At 45.3% G+C, this 26,141-nt stretch overlaps 1 protein-coding gene across 3 annotated transcripts in view; it reads right to left on the minus strand.

Moving 5' to 3' along the window:
• Window positions 1–24,756, minus strand: part of LOC119167540 (uncharacterized) — a 68,901-nt gene extending 44,145 nt beyond the window's left edge. Inside the window, exon 1 of one of the 3 annotated variants that reach the window (XM_075887678.1) lies at window positions 24,033–24,756. In XM_075887678.1, the coding sequence (XP_075743793.1) occupies window positions 24,033–24,155 (123 nt within the window). In that variant the 5' untranslated portion in view covers window positions 24,156–24,756. Of the gene's footprint in view, window positions 1–13,001; window positions 14,477–24,032 lie in introns of those variants that run through there. The other 2 variants (XM_075887680.1, XM_075887679.1) reach the window with 2 other exon arrangements.
• Window positions 24,757–26,141: the final 1,385 nt, after the last annotated feature.

Genomic DNA, 26,141 nt, shown 5'->3' on the forward strand with positions numbered 1-26,141 from the left:
GTGGTAGAGAACCTCGCACAAAATTAGAATTGAGTAACACGGAGTTCTGAAAATCAACTCTGCCGCGGAGTGTCAATGCGAATCAATCTCACTACAAAGCGTAATCAGAGACAATTCATTCCTCAGATAGCGAAATCGCAACAGTATTGAGAGTAAAGAGCATCAGATAAAACCCTATGTCGATAAACGTAGAGGCGCCAAGTACCCTTAAGTGAAAGTTGGCGATTCCGTTAAACTTTGGCCATACCACACAGGTACAAGCAAGTACTTGGGAGCCTTTTGAGTCATGCAAAGAAGAGGTCAAAATTAATTTCTCCTTAGTATTAAGAAGGCTTGGAACGTTTCAAAATAAATGCAAGCACCACCTCATTAGGGGTATAACAAATTCCTTCCACACACTGATTATGCATATGCCTGTCAAGTTCACTATTCAGGTTCGTCGCTTGCAGAAGAACAGTCTGATGGCACTGATGTAACAAATACATCGCAAAATAATGCTCTTAATGAGGTGGGTGTTCCAATGCCTGAATACCCCCCTTCTACCACTGCAGACTTTTGACACGAGGTGAGGGAAAATAGCATGATGACCTCATCAGCTGATAGTAGCAGTGAACCAACGAATTCAAATGCTGGAACTGGGCATCCAGTACACAAGCGCCACCCTACAAAACGGAGAAAAGACGAGATGCAGTTTTCGGCCTTTTGATGCAAGGTCTTGTAGTTTAACTATGCTGTGCATTAATATGTCTGTTGTGTTGTTTTTCTTTTATTTTGTTGTTCTAAGGTGATAAATACTTATTTATAATAAATACAAGATTTATTAAATACAAGAATACAAGATTTAAATACAAGATTTATTTTTTATTTTTTATCAAGATTTCTGTACTTGTTACGTGAGAATGTCAAAGTTTCCACCGTGGTTGTTATTTATAATGCAATGGTGTTGCTCAGATACCATTGATGTGATGAAGTCAAGTGAGGTCATCTAGTGGCAGTCCACAAAACATCTGTTAAGAGAGCTGGTAAGAGTACTGAAACAGGCCATTTGCCCACTAACATTGTGTATTCGAAAAACGAAAAAAATAAAATAAAAAAACAGAGGGCCTCACGCTATATTTTTCGCATCTAACTACTGTGGTCACATGTTCGAGGACTCTATTCAAATGCTGTGCGGAAGCCTCCAGTGGACGACAGGATGTGATCATAGCTATATGATCGCGATACAAAGATTTCCAGGCAAGCTAACGCCGGAAGTTTCACCAGGCACCTCTCTAAACGTGCAAAAAGAAGCAAAACTTGAACTCTTCTGCATCCTAAAGCTGCCTGAAGTGCATAAAATACGATATCAGGTTATGCCAATTGTTTTTAAGCAAAATAAGTAGGCCTGCGAGGATTTCTCGTCCTACCAATATACTGGCTACATAGCTGTTGGGTGACGCTAGCGGTCATTTTTTGTCAAATTTCAACATCAACTTAAAATTATAATTGCTTTTTTTTTACAGGATGTACACATGCTTTTTGTCACCAATGCCATGAACCATCTTCTCATTTGCACCATGATGAGAAAAAATTTTTTGCGTGGTAGACGGTTCTCTTAGGGAGCTTCGCCCTAAAATGTGAAGACAAACTAAGTGCGTCTTCCTGGTTGCCTCGTTGTTGCCAAGTGGCTGCTGTAGGTGAAGCCTCCCTATTTATAAAGAAAGTTCTGCCACCTGAGCTACATTCAAATATACGCCTCCTGCATGAAGAGGTTGACCGCCGAAGCACATAGATATGCAAATAGGGTGCAGCGGCTATTTGTTCGGCAATGATAGACTAGTAGGCACGGTGAACAGACTGTTTACTCTACAATAGACAGATGATATTTAATAGACGCCGATGCTTCCTGGATGGCTTGCTGCTACCAAGTTACCTTAGAGGCCATATAGAAACGCGAATAGCCTTCGTGTGATAGATAGGCACACACTGATGGCCCACCAGGACATGTGGCTACATCCTCAAGCATTGCTCTTTGTCATCGGCTGAGGAAGAAATTCAGCAGATCCCATGTACCTTGGAAATCAATGTTATGTGTAGCATGTAGAGGCAAGGTGAATCTGTTTTAATTTATTTTATTGAGGGAGACGTTATAAAGCAGCACTCAATATACATACAAATCCATGCACTGAGATATCTTAAACAGCCGCGTACATTTTATATTAGTAGTTGTTTGCACTTGCGTCAGGAATTAAACAGACATGTAGAGATAAGTAACACTAGAAGCGGAAGGGAGTGTCGGAAGGGGGTGCTGGGGCTCACGAGGATGGTAGCCCTCAACACTGCTATACAAATCAACCTCAGCGGATGGCACCTAACTATAATTGACGTTAACTCTACATTATGAGTGTAGTATAGGAGTACGCATGTAATGTTCTTAAAATTTGATAGCCAGAACTACAACCACGATTCACATTTCACAAACAATAGGGTCCATTTGCAAAGTTTTTGCAAGACCTGGCATGGCTCTGTAGTAGAATACGGAATTGCCACGCAGAATGCAAGAGTTTGCTTCTTGCTGAGACACTTACATTTATTCTTTGCATTCATCAGGTCAAAACTGCCTATGTCGGCTTTTTCTTAACGCTCAAGTGTAAAATTTTCCCATGTGTGTTCTCACTGTTCCTGGGTAGATATAAGATGTCTGTTACCTGCGGGACATACCTGCCCCAGGATATGTCTCACTGTTTTTTGGAAAGTGTTTGATGGCATACACAATGAGATTGTGACATTATTCATGTCATGACCAGCACGTCAAAGTCGTCAAACCATCTTACCCTCCTAAACAAATGTAGTTAAGGGGGTTGATCATGAGAGCACCTAGATGTGAGTAGCTATGGTCGGCTATCACTTAAGACGGCACCAGAGACCCCGCCCGAATGACCAAAGCGCAGCAGCCAATTTGCTCCGCGACTAAAGGAATAGTCCCGCTCGAAAAATTGGGACTGCTTTTGAAACGTGAATAGGTTGGTATAAATAGCATTTGTGTATCCTGACGAGTGCTGTGGCAAAGCTGTAATAATAGAAATGCTACAGCACATGCCGGATCGCGAGAGAAAATCAACTGCGTGCTTTTTACAATGCTGTGTGTTGTCTGATACGGAGCAAGATCGACGGCACCGGGCGTTTAATTGTAAAGCAGTCGCTGGTTTCATAGCATAAGATTCATATGTATTTTTTGTGTGTTTGCACAAGCTTTTTTTTTCACTGTGTCAGACGTTTTTTTTTTTTTTTTCTGTAGCAAACCTCCAATCTTGTGAGATCGTGCACCCGGCAATCCATGCCAGAGTTATTCAATTACACGAGTTGTGAAACTACGTTCCGAAATCTAGACAGGTAGTTGGCCCACTTTTTGGGAGTTAGCTGACGTTTGCGCTACCTGGGAGCGGCAACACTAAACACAAATAATGCGTTTAATAGTGGGCATGCGGATCAACAGGTGGCACGACAATCTGCTCACTCCCGACAAGGGGGCCAATGACGTGTTCGGTTTTTGATACATGGATGCTACGGGGAGTTTCGCAACTCATATGATTGAATAACTCTGTTTCTTGCAAGTTTTCTGCCATGGAGCCAAGTGAGGTGACATTCGAACCCGATCCTTTATTGCCTTACGAGCCTTGCGTCGCCTCGATGGCCACACCACCAAGGAGCTTCAGCAAGAAGAACTGCGGTCACATCCTGAAACGCGATTCACGCAACATGATCTTCCACTGCTACACGTACTGGCGCAACAGAGAACCTGAACGCAGTGTGATGGACACAGGTCATTGTTCTAGACAATGCACCTTACCATAGCCGGTGAAAAGAGAAATTGCCGATAACGGCTTGGAAGAAGGAAGAGATACAGGAGTGGCTCACAAGCAAGAACATTATCTACAGTAAAAGGATGATAAAGAAGCAGGTGCTTGAGCTGGTGGCATCTGTAAAGTCACGCAATCTGAGCTACATTGTAGACAACGCACTTGTAAGGCTGGTTGCATTGTACTAAGGCTCCCGTCGTACAACTGTGAATTTAATCCCAGCGAGCTTTTGTGGACGGAGGTCAAAAATGGTGTCGCTGCGGACAACGGAGACTTCAGGCGGTCCAGGGTTGACGCCATCTTGAGAGATAATATCAAGCAGGTAACAGCGGAAGACTGGAGGAAGAGCATTCAGCATGTGATGGAGGTGGAGGCAAAGTTCTGATTTGACACGTCAGGGAGTGAGCACATTCAACCCATCATCATCAAGCTGGGTGAAGATGACACTGATGAAAGCGACGGGGACTGCGAGCTCTCTGGCATTAAGCCATTTGAAGAAGCATGGCGGCTTCATATTATTGAAAAAAACAGCCCTTATTAGGGCTACCAAATTTTAGCCCTGTGGGTTTGCAACAGCCAACCATCCATTTCGTGACCTCTCAAACAAATAATCAGTTTCATATATGGCGTATTATTTACACAGAAGCTCAATTCCAATAAGCAACGTCCCTCACACATCACGCTCGATTTGAGAAGTGGCATAGAAACACATTTCAATGATGGAATATCTGAATTGAAACACTGTTGTTAACCCTAATCATCGTTGGCGAGCTCAAAATGCTCAATCAGGAAGCCACCGTCGAGTTTCACATACATTATTGCTTCGTTTGCAGTCTGCATCAAACATTAAACTCTTATCGTAGCCAGTGCTGGAGAACTCTTATCGTAGCCAGTGCTGGAGAAACAGCAGCAGTCAACACGAAACTGACAGCACTGTTAGCAGCTTGCATGCCAAAGCACATTTATGTGGCTTCATTGCTTATTTTAGTTATCTAGTTTACACAAGCAATGCAAATAAGAGAACAAATATAAAAAAACATTAACTTTGTGAGGCATAAAATGCTCGTTCAGGCAGCAACCATTGAATGTGACGCGAACCATAGTGAAATAGCAGTGCTCGGAGCACACTCATTGATTTTGTTACCAGTCAGCACTGAGAATTGAAGTGTTGTCATAGCCAGTGCTGGTGAAATAGCAGCAGTCAACATGTATCTGACAGCCACTACTATTAGCAGCTTGCATGACAAAGCACATTCATGTGGCTGCATTGTTTTTTTTTTTGTTATCTGGCTCACACAAGTAATGCAAATAGGAGAATAAATATAGAACATCATTGTCTTAGTGAAGCCCAAATGCTCGTTCAAACAGCCACCGTCAAATGTGACGAGTCCCACAGTCAAATAGCAGTAGTCGAAGCACACTTTATCACTGTTACCAGTCTGCACTGAGAATTGAAGTGTTGCCATTGTTACGGCTGGCCTGGCGATTCGTCTGGGCAGACGCCATTGTGCATACGCTGATCTACTGGGGAGGCTCTCAATCCCTTCGGTGCCTAGTCTGCCAGACGCTGTCGAAGTTTTCGGCAATTACCCAGACCATGTGGCAAGCAAAGACGAGTTCCTGACTTTCAACTATGGACCCTTTCATCGTCACTTCGAGCAGCAGCGGTGACTGATGGCCTCGGCGACTCATCTGGCGATGGGGAAGCTGTTGTGATCGGCGCCAGAGCTGACGGGGGAGCGGCGCTCTTTTTAATCCTCAATCAAGTAGCCGACCGGCCGGCTGCCTATGCCCGCCAGGCATTGTCCCTGCTAGCCAGAGGATGAGACGTCGTGTCGCCACGACGTCATAAACCATTCCAGAGAGGACAACAAAGACAACATCTTCCTTGAAAGAGACCGTGGCGGCCGCCGCAAATCGCCCCGCTAATTAAGCGAACAAATCGGCGGACCCTTTGATGTATGCTGTCAGGATCTTGGGACCTCTCGACTAGCGGCACACACACGATGAGGAAAAGCCCCACTGGCGCCACCTTGCAGTGCAGTGATCACGACTCAATATTGGACGTTCATGTGGACCGTGCATGCTCATCCCTCTCACCTGTTGTGTGTGTGTGTGATTGGTGTTCCACTCGGAGAGGAGGAGCCCGACAAGGCTTAAAACGACGCCGCGGAGTGCTGGACGTAGCTCTGAACAATGTAACGGTTCAACCACCATGCTCGTGGCTTGTAAAACCACTAACCTTTCTTTGCTATAAACAAGTGTATATAGTGCCATAAGCCTGTTTGTTTTTGTATCCTCTTCTTGTCAGCATTAGTTTCCTCCACCCGGTTACAACACGCTACCACAAGAGACCGGGTAGACCCCCATTCGCAACAACTGGTGGCAACGGTGGGATGCCATCATCAGCGACCTTCCTCCTTCCGACCCTTGACAACTGGTTGGCAGCGGTGAGATGAACTTCACGACATGGTGCTGTGCTGTGGTGAGTGCTTGGTCTTTGCTTTGACCTTCCACGCTTCAATTGTGTGAGTTTATTAGAAGCTGGATTGTGTGTGAATTAGGGAGATTACCTTTTGTGAGTTTTGAGTTGTAGGGATTCACCCATTTCTGTGTGAAATGCCGGACCAAAGTACAACGGGTACAACGGCATTCATGGCGTGGATGGCAATGCTAAGAAATTAACTTTTCGCCGTGAGTAAGCATCCAGGCATTGAAGTAAAGGAAGGAATCGGCAGGACAGCGATTGTGAGGTTGGTCTCGCAAAAAGCCAGTGAGGAGGAGATTAAAAACGTGGTAGAGATTTTAGAAAAACAGGAAATGGAGGAGAGAGAAAGAGATAGCAAAGAAAGAGAGGAAAAGCAAAGAAGGGACAGAAAAAGCGTTATCAAGCACGCGACTTGGAGATTAAACTTCTGGAACGTAAAATTGAAGCAATGCGGCGGAAGTTTCAGCCATCCGTAAGTGTAGCACACGAAAAATGCGAGAAAAACATTAGTGAGGTGCAGTTGATAGCCGTAGATAAGGCTAGCACGTTTAAGGATAGCAGCAGGTTCGATGAAGAACCAAATTTGAGTGCTGCTAAAGATGCTGCGCAGCGTAGAGAGGCCGACAAAGGCCAGAGCGAGTGCGACGAGATGCTGTGCCAGTTAAATGCTAGCGAAACAGCTAGGATAGCTGTAGAAAAGCTGGTACAGACCTCAACTGTGTTTGTCGTGACGGTGGATCTTGCAAACAATGTGGAAGTAATCAAGAACACCGGAGAAAGCTCAGGAGAAGCAGCCAAAGTAGAGAGTGAGGGCAACAGCGCGGTTGCAGATAGCTCCCAGGAAAGCCAGCGAGATTGTTCAAAGAGCTGCATTGTTCCTTATTGTGTTAACCTGTCTGCCAGTGCAGTGTGTGAACAGAAAGATGATTCGGTCAAAAATCATTTAGACTGCGTGGATGAGACAGCAGACAGAAGCACTGAGAGTGTTAGCGAGCTGGAGTTGCGATTGGGAAGCTCGGAAACGAGTCGCAAAAAGCGGTGCAGACGCAAGAGATGTCGGAAAGCCGCGAGAGAGAAAAAAAGTGCTACACGGGAAAAAGACACAAAATCTTTTACCGTAGCAAGTAGGATCAGGAGCTTTGCAGCAGCGTCAAAACTGCGTTGCACGCGTCCGGGCCGCTGGACGAAAAGTAAAAAGAAAGCGGATTCGCAAATCGTATCTCGTGTAAAGCACCATTCTTGCCATTCCGTCCACAGCAAGTGTCATGGTGCGCCCTTGAGCTGTAAAACCATTGATGACTCAACCTGCGACAAATTTCAAAGCGGTGTGGGACAGGTCGGTCGCAGACGTCGCCGTAAAAGAGGGAAGCGTACGCGAGCGACAAAGCGAAGGGGTGAAAGAGGTGACAATCAGCCGGGCGAGCGACCGAAGAGTAGGTTACCAGCCAGTTCAAAGAAAGGTCCTTTGTGGCGTAAAGTAAGGTTCCAACGGTGAAAGGATAGACCATGGCGCAAGTCCTCGCGACGGAATGCGCGGTGGAGATTTAGAGCTTTTCATGAACAAGAGTGTCAACGTGGTCCTAGAAGAAAGGCCACAATTGCTAAACGCAGCATAGGAGCGAGCCCAAAAAGGGCATGGCCACTCTTTTCCACGCACTGCTCGGGCCCACTCGGCGAACCTGACAGAGGCAGGCTGAAATCGCGAATGATGCGTGACTGCGCCGTTCAGCTTGTAGCCCAGACGCGACTTTGCCTCGGGAGTTCTCGAAATCCGGCAAGACCGCGACCGTCGCGTGTGCGATTGAAGTGAGGGACAGCTGTAAGCTGGAGAAGGTGACACAGGAATTTACTGGGAAGTATGTTTGTTTGCTTATTTTTGGTTTTAAAGTAATATTCCTTTGTCATCTCCCTGGCTAGTTTGTTTAGTTAGTTTTTCACTTCAATGCTTTTTTGTAAACTTTGTGAGGGCTTCGAGTTAAATTATTAAGCGTTATGCGGAAGCAGTGACCCGCATCAGTCAGCCTATTGAGTGTAATGAGCTTCTCTAATATAAGAGCGCGTCAGTCGCAATTGAAGATTCGTACGCCCCGCTAATTTGAAAGCGTGGTAACGTTGGTCGAGCGGAGCCGAAGTGTGTATACTTCGTGCCATTTTTTTCTGTAGTATGAAGTTGTATACCGGGTTAAAAAAATAAAAATGAGAATTTCAAGGAAGGTTTTCGAATAAAACAAAATGCGATTTTCGAAATGCTCATGTTTTTGATTCTATCGGTGCAGGATTTTTAACGCAAAACTCAGGCAGGTTTTGTTAGGTGCTCCGGAAGTGTATGAAATCTAGTGTTATTTTTCATTGCGTTTGGTTCTTTGTGAACATTTACGTTAAGATGCGTGTTTATCAATGCCTTGGTTTTAGGAATTTACCTTGGTTAGGTAAGTGTTAGTATGCTAACGCTCTTTGGATCAGAGGATGATGCCGTGCTAGAGCGCACAGCAAAATCATGTGCGTTCTTTAAAAACATGGGCTGACATGAAACTACATTCAGCAAATGAGCGTGTTAGTACACGAGTTGCATTTCCCTTTGTTATTTTAGTATGTGCTCAGGGATCAGGTGAATTCTTTAGCTGCGCATTATATTATATACCGAACGTTGAGATTAGGGATGCGTTTTAAGGATTTACACAGTTCGATTTATTGAGAGAATGAAGAATGTGCACAGATACCTTGTGTATAGTGTCTGGCAGCTTTCGTGTAAAAACCATGTATTTGGTTGGGTTTCATGAAATTAGTCATGAAATTAGATGTAAGTTACAACTTAGTAGGGCAGATGGTAGGAGAAAGCTAGTTTTCAAAGAGTGAAATTATGGTTATATGGGGCCGAATTGTATTTGCCTTTGTGTGCTTTTCACGCACGCCAATTTGTCCATGATTGTAACTTTGACGGCACCAAATTGTCTCAAAATTTTAGCGTACAGGTTTTTCTTTTGTTCGTGTTTCTTGAGAAGCCTGGAGGGTTTTAAGCAGGTTCAATGTGCTCGACTGCAGCATGGTATTGTGTTGTGTGGTTCATCTTGCTGATGTCGATCATTGTGACCTGGTTTGGAAGTCGCTTACTAGCTCGCAGCTGGAGGGTCAAAACCAGGCCATCGTCCTCGTCCCCGGCCATTCTCTTCGTGCCCAGCGGTTGGGAGCGCTGGCAAGCCGAGATTTTCCGGGTGGCGGAGGAGCTGTTACGTTTGGCCCGGAGATTCGTCTGGGCAGACGCCATTGTGCATAAGCCGATCTACTGGGCAGGCTCTCAATCCCTTCTGCACCCAGTCTGCCAGACGCTGTCGAAGATTTCGGCAATTACCCTGACCATGTGGCAAGCGAAGGCGAGGTCCTGACTTTCAACTACGGACCCTTTCGTCGTCCCTTCGAGCAGCAGCGGTGACTGATGGCCCCGGCGACTAATCTGGCGATGGGGAAGCTGTTGTGACCGGCGCCAGAGCTGACGGGAGAGCGGCGCTCCTTTTAATCCTCAATCAAGTAGCTGACCGGCCGGCTGCCTATGCCCGCCAGGCATTGTCCTTGCTAGCAGGAGGATGAGACATCGTGCGCCACGACGTCGTAAACCGTTCCAGAGAGGACAACAAAGACAGCATCTTCCTTGGAAGAGACCGTGGCGGCCGCCGCAAATCGTCCCGATAATTAAGCGAACAAATCGACGGACCCTTTGATGTATGCTGTCAGGATCGTGGGACCTCTCGACTAGCGGCACACACACGATGAGAAAGAGCCCCACTGGCGCCACCTTGCAGTGCAGCGATCACGACTCAATATTGGACGTTCACGTGGACCATGCATGCTCATCCCCCTCACCTGTTGTGTGTGTGTGTGATTGGTGTTCCACTCGGAGAGGAGGAGCCCGACAGGGCTTAAAACGACGCCGCAGAATGCTGGACGTAGCTTTGAACCATGTAACGGTTCAACCACCACGCTCATGGTTTGTAAAACCACTAACCTTTCTTTGCTGTAAATAAGTGTAAATAGTGCCATAAACCTGTTTGTTTTTGTATCCTCTTCTTGTCAGCGTTCGTTTGCTCCACCCGGTTACAACACGCTACCGCAAGAGACCGGGTAGACCCCCATTCGCAACAACTGGTGGCAACGGTGGGATGCCATCATCAGCGACCTTCCTCCTTCCGACCCTTGGCACCATCAGGAAACAAGCGGATTATCCAGGGTCCAGAGGGTTCAAATGAAATGGGCCTTAACCTCCCTGAAGCTTAACCTCCCTGCTGGACCTGCAGAAAAGATGTCCGCAATGAATTTGTTTCCTTCTCCTATAGCCCTCTGACAGTTAATATTGTCTGCAAAAATTTAAACCCCATTACATGTTTAAAAGCAAGTGATTTGTCCATAATTGAAACTATGTGTGGTTGATTTTTGAGTGTTATTAAAAGAGTTTCTGTGAAAGTTATACAAGAATCTCATTTTTTATAGGTGCTAACTTTTCCGGAAGATTTGGCCCACCCCCTTGCCATAATCATAAAATTTTAAATTTAAACTATGTGTATTACTTGGTGTGAGTAGTAGGCATATACAATATGCATAAGAACACTATAACGAGAAGTGATTCATTGTGTATTGTATGAAATCAAAACTAACTAGACGTTTGATAGCGTGTTTACTGTAAGCACATGTGAACAGTTACTGAAAAAGGCCTACCTGTCAACTTCAGGAGTGCTCGCACGAAGAGAACCAAAGCGTGCGCTACCAAATCAGTGAAGCTGAAGCAGATAGAGGAAGCTATTTTTCACAAAGGCGCTCCCTGATTTTCGAACGAAGATATTCTTTCTTGAAATGAGGGTAAACAATGCCATAGGTAAACACAAATAGAAGAAACGTGCACGTTGCTTGGACTACACTTATAAATGTCACACAGTTTTGTCTTCTTCCAGTATGATCCAACGTACCACACAAATCTTAACACTATCCATGTGTCTTCGTCTCCTGATATAGTTAATTATTACGACAATATCTCCACGTGCTCCGCAAGAAATAGAACGTCCAGGTGATAATAAACACTCCACAGAGGCCTAAAATAAATATGAATTGTGTTATTTACAGCTAAATCTAAAAAGCATCAATTCTTAAGCATGACCAGATGACAAAGAGAAAAGAAAGAAGGTGAGCGAGGGAGAAGGGGTCCACCTTATTTTTTTTAACTGGACCCTCCACACTGTTAATCCGGCCCTGTTTGTCATAGTCAGTGCTGGTGAAATAGCAGCAGTCAACATAAAACTGACAGCCAATGTTAGCAGCTTGCATGCGAAAGCACATTCATGTTGTTGCATTGTTTGTTTTAATTATCTGGCTTACACAAGTAAGGCAAATAACTGAATATAAAACATCGTTAGATTGGTGAGACCCCAATTGCTCGTTCTGGCAGCCACCATTGAATGCGACGTGCCCCATAGTGATATAGCAGTAGTTGGAGCACACTTTATGATTATGTTACCAGTCTGCACAGAGAATTGAAGTGTTGTCATAGCCAATTTTTAATTTATTCATCTGTCGTGGGAAGGAACGCAAACGCAAGCACAATTATAATTATAATTAACTTTGCAGGCATTGTGCTGTCATATATACATACCAGAAAAATGCTCATCATTGTTGAACGTGTTAATGAAATTGTAAAGAGAGATGTGACTGCAGCATGCTTTGCAAAAACAAACGCAAGACAGAAATAGGAATAAACATATACAGACGTGAAAGCACTCACATATTCACACACATTAATACAAACGTGAATGCGAAAACAGATCTAAAATACAAAAAATGGTAAAATAACAAATGTACACAAAAACGCACACACATTTACTGCAGACACAAGTAGAATTAACTATTAGGAGTCAGTGCACAAGCTGTGTGCCTACTTTATCATACCTTGATTAATATACATAATGGCTCTGTTGCCTTCACTGTCAGGAACTTTTTAGTAGCGGCTTATCACAATAATCAAAAAGCAGCGCTATGCTGTGATGTAGAAAAGCAAGCTGAGCGCTGGCAGCGGAACTTATGCCGTGATTGTGTCACAGCAGGCATTCCACAGCTGCCGCATGCATTGAGCGAAGAGTTCTAAATCACACAGCGGTACAAATTCATGCAAAGCTTCCTTGTAACGGCACCAGTGTATCAGTCCTATTTTATATTAGCACTGAGGCTAACATTAAGAAAACAAACATTGCTCCCAAATGCCTGATTGTTAATAATCCGATGACATTCTCTGAAGCAGCGCGTGTTAGTCACTGATTGTCTACATTGGTGGAAAGCAATCGATCGACGGTGCTACAAAAACTTGAACGACGCTGCTTGACGCTCAGCTATCTTATCACACTGCCGCCACCGATTGGTCGTTTCCGTGCTCAGCTGGCAGCAACGAATCTTTGCGTTGGAGCTTGCTGTCGCAAATCTTTTCTAATGAGAAACCCGTAGGTTGATTTCATCCGCGCACGCTTTTCTCATTTATCCCGATATAGGTTTTGCACTATCACTTCACCACGTCCGACGAGAAATAGAGCGGCACAGTACACAAATATATCGCTGCTAACAGTAGATATCAGGCTTTGGCAAACTCTCTTCGTTACAACTTCACTTAAGCGTAAATAAAACACCATGAAACAAACACGCACAATGTTTGTTTGCATCCTTACGTGACCGCAGGATCCTGTTTCCAGACGAAGCGCAGCTCAGCGTGACCGATGTGGTTGCAATCTCTCTTCGCTGGCTCACGGCTCAAAATAAATACCCGTGGCACAAATTGTGTATCGTAAGCTCACAATAGTATTTCTGGCATGACACATCACTACACACAATTCGAATTCACTCTGATTAAGGTAGACGCACACAGCCAACGGGACACGACCCAGTTCGAAGCGAGGGCGGCCAAGTTGGGCATGTTCTCCGTCGGCTGGGACTGTGGCTAGAGTGTAGTCCGGCGCATGACGTCACCTGAAGTGCGCGTCTATTGGTAGAGACTCGCGTACATCTGCTTTTAAGAGAAAATGCCGATGCCTTCTTAAGTTGTACCCGACTATAGACAGAAAGATAAGGCAGACAGACAGACAGATACCCAGATAGGCGCCCAAAGTGCTTTGCAATGTGCAAAGATATGCTTCGCATTTCATGATAATTAATGACACAGAGACAGCACCTGTTCATGGGCCAGCCATTTTGTTTTGTGCCTTTTCTTCCTTTACTTTGTGTCAGCTTCTTGTGTGTTTGCGCCAAGGTATCGCTCTTCATCATGATAGTATAAGTACAGCACTCATGGATTGAAACAGACATATTTAGGGTTACGTAGCAAAAATACTTATGTTTCGACTGTCTCCAGTTGGGGCCATATCAGTGTAGTTTAAAACGAAGAGTGTACATAAAACCAAAAATTATTCCTAGAGACCAGATTTGCTTCGACATGATGTGGTAATTTTGAGCAATTGTGCATTTGAGTTGTGATACTAAAAAAAAATCATGATGCATTTCAATCGGTGAGTACTGCAATAGGCACTAAATAATGGCATTACTTATGGTATTCCTGCGAGGCTGGGTGATATCTTCATAAATCGCAACCAAGTCACTCTATACCCACAGAGGGGAATGCCTAGCAGCTGGGAATGAACGGAAGTAAGCAAGCTGCGCCTTCGTCTGCAGGACAGTACCGCATGTGCACTTGGAGCAGGGTACCACCTGCTGCCAGTCGAACTCCCAGCAAAAGTACTCGACTACACTCAACGACAAAAGTATGTCGAACTTGTAACCAGTAATGGCGAGAAAATGCCACACTATTGAGTAGAAAACATAAGTAGTTCTCTGCAAATGGCACCGCTTGGGAAGAAGACAGACCTCTGCCCTAAGACTGTGTACTTGAAAGGTGTTTAGTCATACTTAAAACGTTTCGAGCATTTCTTAATGTGTAATGGTACAGTAGCGGCAAACTGGTTTGCTGCCACTTGGAAAATTGCCCTGGACAGGGCAATAAGAGTCATAGAGTTTCCTAATAAACACTAGAGGAGACTCTGGTACCAGTGCCTAAGGGAGCTGCAATGCACGGCGCTTCAGCCAGCATAGGAATGATGGGTAGTACACAGATTTGTCTAATCTTCATACTTCTGGCCTGCTTCGTACTTCTGGCGCCATGTGTGTTCGTGTGGCTTGGAGCTATTTTATCACAAAACGAAAATGACAAATGTTCACCGGTTGCGCTTCATCACCTTATTTTTTTTAGGCTTACAATTCGGAATCGGGTCAGAAAGTTGAAAAGGATTTGTTCTTTTCTTCAAAACGAAATTGTAACTAGCAATAAACAAAGCCGCAAGTACGATACGCCGCCACCGTTTTCTGACTACGTTCAAAAAGTGTTGCAGGGCCTCTTTGATGACAGCGGTTATCGTGCCTGGGCGCTACATGCCCGGCCCATGTACATTTCGTCTTCTTAATTTCAACTATGATATCCTTAACCCCGGTTTGCTCCCTGATCTACTTTACTCTCTTTTTGTCTCTCGCTTTCCAACGCTCGCTACATCGTCCTCAATTTAAGCTGAACCCTCTGAGTAAGTTTCCAGGTTTCTGCTCCATAGCTAAGCGCCGGCAGGATGCAGCTGTTATATGTGTTCCTTTTGGGGGATAGTGGCAGTCTACCAGTCATGATTTGGGAGTGCTTGCCAAATGTGCTCCACCCCATTCTCATTCTCCTAGTTACTTCAATCTCGTGGTTTTGCTTCGTGGTTTTTACCTGTCCTAATTAGACGTAGTCTTTCACAACTTCAACTGCACTATTACCTATTTCAGAGCGCTGTTCTCTTCAGAGGTTGTTGTACATTACTTTCGTTTACTGCTGATTAATCTTAAAACCTACATTTTTGCTCTCATTGTCTAACTCCGTGATTATGAGTTGCAATTCGTCCCCTGAGTTACTTAGCAATGCGATGTCATTGGCAAAGAGTAGGTTACTAAGGTACTCTCCATTAACTTTCATCCTTAACCCTTCCCATTCAGGGCATCAGAAAACCTCCTGTAAACATGCGGTAAATAGCATTGGGGAAATTGTTTCCCCCTTCCTTACACCCTTCTTGATTAGTTTTTTGTCGCTTTCTTTATGGAGCACTATGGTGGCAAATGATCCCCTGTAAATTTCTTCCAGGATGTTTATATACGCTTTGTCAACGCCCTGATTCCGCAGTATCAGCATGACTGCTGATATTTCTACTGCATCAAATGCCTTCTCGTAATCTATGAAAGCTATGTATAGTGGTTGGCTATATTAGAAGCATTTCTCTATTACCTGATTGATAGTATGAATGTGGTCGATTGTTGAGTAGCCTGTTCAAAATCTTGCTTGTTCCTTTGGTTGATTGAATTATAATGTTGAATTAATTCTGTTAGCAATTATTTTTGTAAATAGCTTGTAGACAACAGAGAGCAAGCTGACCGGCCTGTAATTCTTCAAGTCCTTGTCATCTCCTTTTTTATGTATTAAGATAATGTTAGCATTCTTTCAAGATTCTGTAACTCTTCTCGTCAGGAGACACTTCGTGAACAGGGTGGCTAGTTTTTCTTAACACAATCTGTCCTCCATTTTTTAGCAGATCGGATGTTATCTGATCCTCACCAGCAGCTTTGCCTCTTTGCATTCCCTCCAAGGCTTTTCTGACTACTTCTATCATTACTGGTGGGATGCCATTTTGGTTACTACTAGTCTTCATATTAAGGTCGTGGTTGTGTCCCCCCCCCCCCCCTATTGCATAGATATCTGTAAAACCCCTCCGCTATTTTAACTATCCTATCCATATTTGCAGTTACTCTGCCTTCCTTATTCTTTAGTGCACACATCTGGTTTTTGTATATCCCTAGTTTTCTCATCAGTGCTTTGACGCTTCCTCCGTTCTTCAGAGCGTGTTCAATTTTCTACATGTCATACCTTCTTTTTATCGAATACCTTACCCTTATTAATAAACTTTGAAAGCTCTGCCAGTTCTATTTTGTCTGTTGTACTTGTGACTTTCATGCTCTGACGTTTTTTAATGAGGTTCTTCGTCTCCTGGGACAGCTTGCTCTTGTCCTGTCTAAGTACCATACCTCCAACTTCCACTGCACACTCCGTAATGATACTGGTCAGATTATCATTCATTGCGTCAATGCAAAGGCTGGTTTCTTCGATAAAAGCCGAGTACTTGTTCTGAAGGGGGCATCAATGATAGTGGCTTCGGGTGCAAGAGGTTCGTGGTTCGAATCTCGTTGCCACGTACTTCCCAACTGGATTAAACAAAAAAATTCTGCATGGTGATAGAACTGCATTAAGAGGCTTGCGGTGCGGCCTCACCGGTGACCACTGCCGGTAACACACTTCCTCACTAGAGATGTATTGGCCACCCTGGTGCAATATATGGCCACTGCCTCCCACATACATACATTCACCCTACAACACCGTAAAAGAGGGCAATCTTCCAAGTCCCTATGCCCACGACAGTTATGGAGCTCTACCCAAATTTGGCAAGGTAGCACTTTTAGTTAGAAGATTCTAAAGAACACTTAGACAGTAGTATAGATATTCCACCAGCAACTGAAGAAAAAAAAAAGGTGATTGGAAAGGCAACGCATCAAAACATATAAAGCTAAGAAAGACTCACTGACAAGACATCAGGTCTTGGCTTTCTATGATGTCCAGAAATTGCTCAGAATGCTTTCCGATGTGTCGTCCTATCGTTAGGTACCGTGATTTTTCACGTTAGGCAAGTTATGACCGGTGAATTGTATTTGTAATACTTCATGTCATAGGCCAATTTTGATAAATACTCTGTTGAAAAGACTACTAAAGCACTCAAACAAAAGTGACTAGATAGAAACAATCGAAGCGTCTTTGGCTTGCCAAGAAATGTTTCACATAAATATGACTCGGACCTTTCCTTCCAGTATATGTGTGCTGTCAAATTCGTGTCATGTGTAATATAGCTTCGCTGATGAAGCAGTTTCACACAATAAAACCGTGTCACAAAAATTTTGGAGCGCAGCTCTTGCCGCCCATTCGTGCAGTAAGGAGCAGCTGGCGTAAATGGTACAGCAAACGCGTACAATGTAGAATTTAAACAGAGTGCAGCGAGCCTCTGTGATACACTCTAACCTCCGATTGCAGAGATGTTACTTGGCTCGCGACTTCAACTTAACTTGAGCAAGTCGGCGTGAAGCAAGCAGCGGACTTCAAAATGCCCAAGTCAGCCTTCGCGTTTCATAGATGCTCAGGCTGTCTTGCTTGGTCAAGTCAAGAACGAGCTTCAAAGCAGAAACACGCTGCTCGCCTGCTAACGAGGGTAATAATGAAGTTGTTCGCGTAAGGCATGCATTACATCAAAAAAAGACCGTACGTTTTAGAATAACTATAAAAATGAAGGGCCACAAGCATATTCCTGCCATTTTATGGCTAACGAGCGGCACGTGGTGACTGTCGTCACAGCGATGCGCAGTGTTGCTTCTCTAAAGCGTTCGTTGCCCGCTGGTTTCAGTGGCCGCCCAAATGCGGCGAGTTTCTCCACGGTTGCTTGTTTGGAGGCGACGCAAGCATCGCGTTGGGTTCTTTCGTCATTTTTTTGTTTAATCGAACGCCACGGCATGTATTTGTGCTGACCTGGCTCACGACCTGACGCGATTTTCACGGCATTTGCCTTTCTGTTCGCCTGTGTGCATGCCTGTAGTGGGCTAGGTCGCAGTTATATATATAAAAAAAAAAAATTCCGGGAACAAACGTGATTCGTATCCTTTTGTTGAGCTTGGTAAACAAGAGAAAAGCGGGGGTCAGGATATTGCCCTCAGAAGAATTCTGTCTCGCGGGGTGCAGCAGTGTCTCGCTGCATGATGGTGAAGCGGATAAAAAAAACCCGTGATATGGGCACCTCTTTTTATGCGTGTGGAATGCTACGTAGCGTTGTGCTACAAGCGATGCTATCTGAGCGAGAAACAGTGCCCTAGACGGGACGAAAGTATAGACGAGGCACACAGACACAGGAGGGAGTCAATTTTGTACCGAAAGAGGCGGTAATCGTCATCGTGTTTAAGAAAAACAGAAATGGCCTTTGCGCTTACGGAACTCTTCAGCGTGGTCCCCACCAAAGCAATTAATACGCACGTGTGTGTAGTCGACACAGCCTGTAACACCAGGAAACTCGGCCACTTCATAAAAGTCCCGCATAACTATAGAAAGTGCTGCCGGCTGCGGAAAGCGCACCACATTGCGTATAGGTGCTTTGCAATGAGTAGCGTAACTTTTCCTACTGCATGGAAAACTGTCGACTACGGAATGCGAACGAGATTCCCGGTGACTGTTTGGAATGTGCCAGCGCTGTAAAAACCGAGAGCCATCAGTAGCTGTAACACTGAGGGCACAGGCTGTCCTCGGTTGTCTCCATTTTCACGGAGCGGCAACATACCCAGCAGCTGCCGCACGGCGTTCTTCGTGAATCTGTATCGAGCGTGGAATTGTTCCTCGTCGTACAATCCATCGGATTTCCTCGGTCACGTAAAGCGGGTCCAAGATTCTTCGGCAGGCAGTGCACCTTGGAAAATGCTACGCTTATGGCGAGGCAAGCAAACTCAAAAGCGGCCACCCTCTGCGCGACGTCCATTCAAGAGGTGGCCATGTTGGAATAACGCACGAAGTCGCTTTCAAGCTAGCCCCGCAGCTGACTTGAAACTTGTTTTGATTTCGACCGAGCCAAGTCGCCTTCAAGTCATCCGCAAGTTCGAGAACGATTTATGCTGACCAGCAAGACTGTCTTGAGTCAAGAACGAGTCAAGTAACATCTCTGCATTCGATTCGGGGGTTAGTCAAATCCTGGCTAGACTACACGCCCGCAGGCAGGAAATCAAGTCAAATTATGGCCGCTTCCAGGCGGCTCCATAGCCATGTTGCAGAGAAGCCGGCCCGATATGAAGTGGCCTTCAGAATAGCCGGGACAAAAAAGATTAGCCGGGATTTTAGGTCAACTTTTTCCTCGCATGATACGGCCTGCGGTTAGGCGTGACTTTCTGTAGGCAGTCCGTCCTTGATGCGGTGGCGGAAAAAAGTATTATTTTACGCTTTTCAGAGCATTTTACAGCAGAGAATGCGGCGGATATTACGACCTAAGGTAATTAGAAAACCATTGGTATCACAATTACCTATATTTGGGAGATTAACATGCAAAGCACAGCCCTGGAGTCCAACTCGGGACCGCATGCACGTGAAGCAGATGTTTTATCCATTGCACCACAGCGCCATCGCATGACGGCGAGTCTTTTTTGCGGGGTGTATATCTACCAAGTGGGTTTTTGGAAACCGTCTTCGGAACCTTGAACTGTTTTTGTGCCATGTGCATGCATTTGATCAGCGAATTGTATGTAAGGCTTCATGAATTTGAGACAACATGAATTCGAGCTCTTTCGCGAACATCGGCGTGCAGTTAGGATCAAGAAATGATGCAGAAAGAACTTCAAAATATTTATTCTTACTGCTACCAGCTGCTCTTTAGAAAATGGGATTTTCATAGCTGGTACATTATCTCCACAGCAGCACACTGGTTGTCTTGGTCGTGGTTCACTGTTACAAATTCATGCTGGAAAATGAGAACTGTACTTAATATTCAAAAGAGTGAGCAAATATCGGTGACATACACTCTCCTGCTGACTTCGATTGATTGATATGTGGAATTTAACGCCCAAAACCACCATATGATTATTAGAGATGCCGTAGTGGAGGGCTCCGGAAATTTCGACCACCTGGGGTTCTTTAACGTTGCACCCAAATTTGAGCACAGGGGCCTACAATATTTCCGCCTTCATCAAAAATGCAGCCACAGCAGCTGGAATTCGAAACCGCGACCTGCTGGTCAGCAGCAGAGTACCTTAGCTACAAAACCACCGCAGCGGGCTTTCCTGCTGACTTCTGTACTTGATGTTCATCATAAAATTACGCAACCACTAATCAAAGGTCGGCCAATAGATCTTCAATTTCGATCTTTTTCTGTCTCGTGGCTTTCGGTTTGTTTCTTTTTTGCCATCCTTTCCTGAAATCATCAATTGAACTTGTTTGCTAGAACATGAGCATCAACATACATAGGCCAGTGTTTCAAAAAGCTGTCATGCATGCACTAGTACTCTTTTATTTAGTGCATGACACAGTGTCATACCTCAACAATGATGAATGGAAAGTTGTCTGTACTCTTTTATTGAAGTCAAAAGAGTAACAATGAGACTGCACATCTCAGTGTATGCCCAAATTTCAGAGAGATATATGATATCTGGAATAAAGTGAGCCATATAGCACTGGAATATGTTTCCGTCTCAGACCATCTTTGAGAAAAACGACCATCACAAGACAGCTGGACGAAACGGCGACATACAAATGCTACAGCATGCAGGCGACGGTCAACGACACGCATGCACCCGGGCGCCCAGCTGGCGACGGCAGAGGAAGGGGAGAGGGGCATTTCTTTCTTTTTTTTTTTATTGGAACTCACGCTTGTGGCTGAACGGTTCTGCGTAAGTTGACGCCAACTCCTGGTGTCAGGCTGGCGCGACGGAGACGGCGGCTTTTCCCATTTTTTCTTTTCCTTCTTCCACCTGCTCTTACTGTCTGTATGCGTGACTTCCGTGCCGCGTAGATGTCACGGGTATTTTTGTATTGCTGGGCTCTCTATAGACAGGATTTTAGTCAGTAAGCAGGAGCAAGCTTCCTATGTGCTCTTTGTTATCTGGCCCCTGACTTAGAGTGTAGTGCGTGCAATGCCTCGAGCCTGATCGCTTTTCTTGTGCGAGTTCAATGCACTCGCACACAGGAATGACAAAGTAAGTTAACCTGCGAGGCTTGGGAGATGAAGACGTGCATAGGTCTTAGGGACACTTTGGTGTATGTAACGCAACACTATCGCACAGTCACCGATGACACCACCACTGAGGCATATGGCAATGGTACCCATTGATGCCATATGTGAAAATCTAGTGCTGCATGAACGAAGGCCTGTATCAAGCAGCTGTTGTGGAATCAGCCATGCAGTACCTTCTGCAGTTTCTTGGTTAGGAGAGAAGTCGCCCCCCTCCCCCCGCTTTAGCTCATCGCAATAAAATTCACAGCAGGCAGTATAGTATTGGTAGAATACTTCTTATACTTGCTGCCTTATGATCATCGTCAGCCTCACTACGCCAACTGCAGGGCAAAGCCCTTTGTCATCATGTTCTGCCATTCAACACAGCCCTGTGCTTGCTGCTACCCCGTTATACTCTCACACTTTTTAATCTCATCTGCCTTTCTAACTTTCTGTTTGCCTCTGTAATGTTAGCCTTCTCTTAGAATCCATGCACATACCATTAATGATCAGTGGTTACCCTATTTATGTGCTACGTGACATGCCCATCTCTTTTTGATGATCTCATCAATGATGTCCATAATACCCTTTTGTTTCCTGTCCCACTTTACTCTTTTCCCGTCTGTTAAGGTTACTATACTTTTTCTTTCCACTGCTCGGTGCATACACAATTCAACAATTTTGTGACTGCGCCTATCCTAATTGATAGTATATAGTCGATATTTAAAGTTAAATATTTGCACCTTTACAAGCCAATGTGGACACCTTACGCCTTCTATCATACAAAAAGAGAAGTATTTGAACAGTTTTACCTTTGTGTTTCTATTTTATCACTGCGTGGGAATTTCGAAATGCCTCTCTATAAGGGCGGGTGAGCGTGCGTAGTTTCAATGATGTAGTCGACATTATGTGTGACCGCTTCATGAAAACGGCGCATTTTTGAGGATTCTTGGACATCTGGGCTGGAATCTTGAATTGAAGACACCAGCACAGGCTTGGAAGATGGCATCGGAACTTTTGATTTCAGCCTGGACGACGAGAGTTTGTCATACCGTCCCGGAACATCGGTGGTCGTCCGCCGGTGTAAGTTGACCAATGTGTTCTCAATGTTTGTGCTTTTATCTGCAGGGTGTCCATATCCTTCGGGCGTCACCATTTGCCGGCAACAGCCCAGAGAGGTGCAGTTCCGTGCGTGGAGGCAGCCGGGAGCGAACCTTGGAACTGCGCTTTGTAGTGCCGCGAGCCGCTTCGCGGGAGCTGTTGAATTTTGTTTTTTTACTACACGAGTTATTGAAAAGAACAGAAAACAAATGTTTTCTGTGAAACATTTGCAGCAAATCTGTTTTTTACCACATCCCATGAATGTTTCACGCGATGGCATGAAAGACACCACATGTAATGTTATTCTGTGTACACTAAACATTTTTGCATTTACATCGCTTATATTCACAGGACGAAGTGTGTCTGTTCCATGTGTCTAAAATGTGCATTTCGATTTTTTTTCATGTTTACCCTTGTTCAGAGCAGTGTTAATATTTTTATGAAATTTCCATGTTCATGTTACACATTTTTTGTTTGATAAATTTGTGGTTTTAAACTGTCTTTGTTCGAAGAATAACTCCTTGATGTACAATTCGATAACCTAAAGATTAACATCAGAAGCTTTGGGTGCCATAAAAATAATGTTTCCTGGACTACCCATAAATAATCAAATTTCTCGCGGCCCCGATAGTGTTGAAGTGAACCCTCTTTCTAAGTGCAGGGACGACGCAGCTGTTATATGTTTCTGTTCAGAAATAGGGCGAAGTACCATTCATGACTTGAGAATGCTCGTCGAACGTGCTCTAACCCATCCTTATTCTCCTAGTATTCCTTTACTACTTCCAGAGTCTCGCCACTCGTCGCAAAGTGCTGTCCTCTACCGTCAATTTGCATAATAATTTTATACTTCTTCGCAGCGGACAGCAACAACGGGGCGGTACATGACGCAGCTCGAGGGCTCACCGACCGGGCTGCCCTCTCAAGTGCCGCCCCAGCATCGTCCGGTGATTACGGCGCAGCAGACGAGTGGGAAGACAGAATGACTAGATACAATGACATTACAAAACATTATAGATTACAGAAGGGCATATTTCCGCCCCCTCACCAAAAATCACAAAAAGACAGTCTGTCGAATGGCAGTAGTTACAAACTAGGACGTATCCGAATCCTGCACTCTCGCACTTTATACATCCCGATATTTATAAAACGGACAGGTACGAGTGTTGTGAATCCAGAGTCACTTTAGAGGACATGTTATGGGAATGTAGAGGGATAAGTGCCCATAACAAGTATACGGCATCTGGTGACAGCCTTCGCGCGCTGGGAAATCGCAATGCTGAGCCCCGTCCTTGAAGATCGGATGTGGGCCGTCCAGTGGGCCAAGGAGGTTGCCATGATTCAAGGACTCCTGACTGTAACCTAGGCGGGACTATTGCCCCGCCCCACCAACTCGCCGGACTCCGAATAAAGTTCTTTCCTCCTTTTCCTCCTAGTATTCAGACCAACTCTTTTGCTTTTCTTGTCCAATAAAGTAATCATGAGTTGTATGTAATTCGTCCCCCGAGTTAATCATCGATGCGGTGTCATTAGTTAACCAGAGGTTACTAAGGTATACTTGATATATTTACTCATACCCATACCTTTCGCCAATCTAGGGCCCTGAAAACCGTGTAAGCACGCGGTGACTAGCATTAGGAAGGTTATGTCTTTGTGCCTTACAACCTTCTTCATTAGGATTCAGTCATTTTAAAGGAACACATGTCAGACAGAAAGCTTCAACATTCAAAATCTTACCTCATTTTTCGGCCTCTGCGACAAATCTGCTTTCGGTGCCTCCGATGCATTCTGTACATTAACGAAGATCGATGGCAGCACCACGCCAGGCCTTAACTGGTCAGATTTTACCGGACTTCCCATCACACGCCTTAACGATAAACACCAATGGTAGTACTATCGCGAAACCGCTTCGAGCAGAGAACAGTGGTTCTGGACGACTTGAAGCTCCTTTTCACCGTCGCGATCCACTCAACAATTTGTTTTCTCTCACGTCGGAGGTTGTTATGCGGTACATGGCTTCGGTTGCATATGCTTCTTTATCCATACGCAGGGCAGAAGGCCGGCGTGTTAATAAAGGCAGGTTCGCCGTCCAGTACTAGCTCTTCGAAGCGTGAAATATAAACGTAGAGTCACAGAACACCTATACACTGCCACTTCACCGAACACGGCGGGTTGGGCAGGTCACAGAACACCTGGGCAGGTCGAGAACCCAGGATTAGAAGGGCAACCAACGCCGAAAACCTGCACACGGTGACGCTGCCAGCATTCACATGCGACTTCTTCACAGCGGTTCACCACAGCACACCTACCAGTTTGATCAGCGTTATTGATCAACGCAACAGCCGCCATGTGCGAAATAAGGGCGCGATGAAATGTTGCTGCAGAGCTGCAATATTCATTTTCCAGTTTGGCTCAGTCCAGCAAGTTTGTCAACGCGGCGAGCCTTAAAAATGTCGTCACTCAGAACATTTATTCACTCCTTGAAGTACGTTTCTGTACACACGCGAACACACTTTAAAATAACAAAAGCCGCCAGGTGTCGCTTCAGGTTTAACCACATTGACATGTCGCCTTAGAAGACGACATTAACGAAGTGCGCGCGGGGCACTGGCGCTGTGGCACGAGCGCGAGCCTGGCGTCGAACGCTGGCCAGGAGTGACTCCAACGCCTGGGCTACGCTTTTGAACTTGTTCACGTTTCCTGTCCTTTAATAAATCGTCTACAGTCACAAGCGGCTGTACAGACGTAACAGTTGGCGACGAGGAAGACTGGATCGACTCATCGGCACTCCACCGACGTCAAGGAAATAACATGGCGACGCCCGACTTCGGTCGGCTACCCGAATTCAGCGGCAGCCCCAGCTCCTGGAGATCCTGGTATGGGAGGCTACAGTTCTTCTTCGAGGCTAACGAGATTACGGACGCATCGAAGAAACGTGCTCATCTGCTAACGCTGTGCGGGGAACAGACTTATGACATCGTCTGCGCCCTCGTTCAACCCAAGCAGCCCAACCAAGTGAGCTACGAGGACATAGTCAAGATGCTCAAGACTCACTTCGATCCACAACCGTCTGAGGTCTTCTGCAGGGCACGATTCCAGCGACGTGACCAAAAGCACGACGAAACGGTCAGTGATTACGTCACGGCGCTCAAGAAGCTAGCAGCAGATTGCAATTTCGGGACAAGCGCAGACACTGCAGCGAATCCGACAATGCTGCCTATGGACGTCATGCTGCGTGATCGTTTCGTTTGCGGTCTTCGGAACGAGCAGGTCCAGCAACGGCTCTTCGCAGAAAAGGACTTGACGTTCAAGAAAGCTTTCGACCTTGCACTGCGAGCTGAAAACGCCATCGAAGACCAGAAACGCGTGAAAACCGAATTTAAAGAGTTTCACGAATCCTGCATAAGCACATGCAAGATAGACAACCAAGGTCACTCTAGTGCCTCTGCCCAAAAGAAGAAACAACGCTGTTGGCGTTGTAACGCGCTACATAATCCGGACACTTGCAAGTTCCAGACAGTCTCCTGCAACTACTGCAAGAAACGCGGACACATTGAAAAAGCCTGTCTGAAAAAGCGGAAAGAAGCAAAAACGAGCAACAGCATCGAATATCCCCAACAAGGAACTTCGACAGCTGCCTCAGCACCAGTGTCGACTCAGCAGGACTCATCAGACGTAGCCCTTTACGAGCTCAACACCGTAACCAACGCGTTCAGCACACAGAAGGTCATGACTCGGCTACGCGTACATGGCAAGTTCTTGGATTTTGAAGTCGACTCGGGTGCAGCCTGCACACTCATCAGTGAGGTCACGTTCAAAGCTACGTGGACAGATGATCGACCACGG

Source organism: Rhipicephalus microplus, chromosome 3, assembly GCF_043290135.1.
Source record: "Rhipicephalus microplus isolate Deutch F79 chromosome 3, USDA_Rmic, whole genome shotgun sequence".
Lineage (NCBI taxonomy): Eukaryota > Metazoa > Arthropoda > Arachnida > Ixodida > Ixodidae > Rhipicephalus > Rhipicephalus microplus.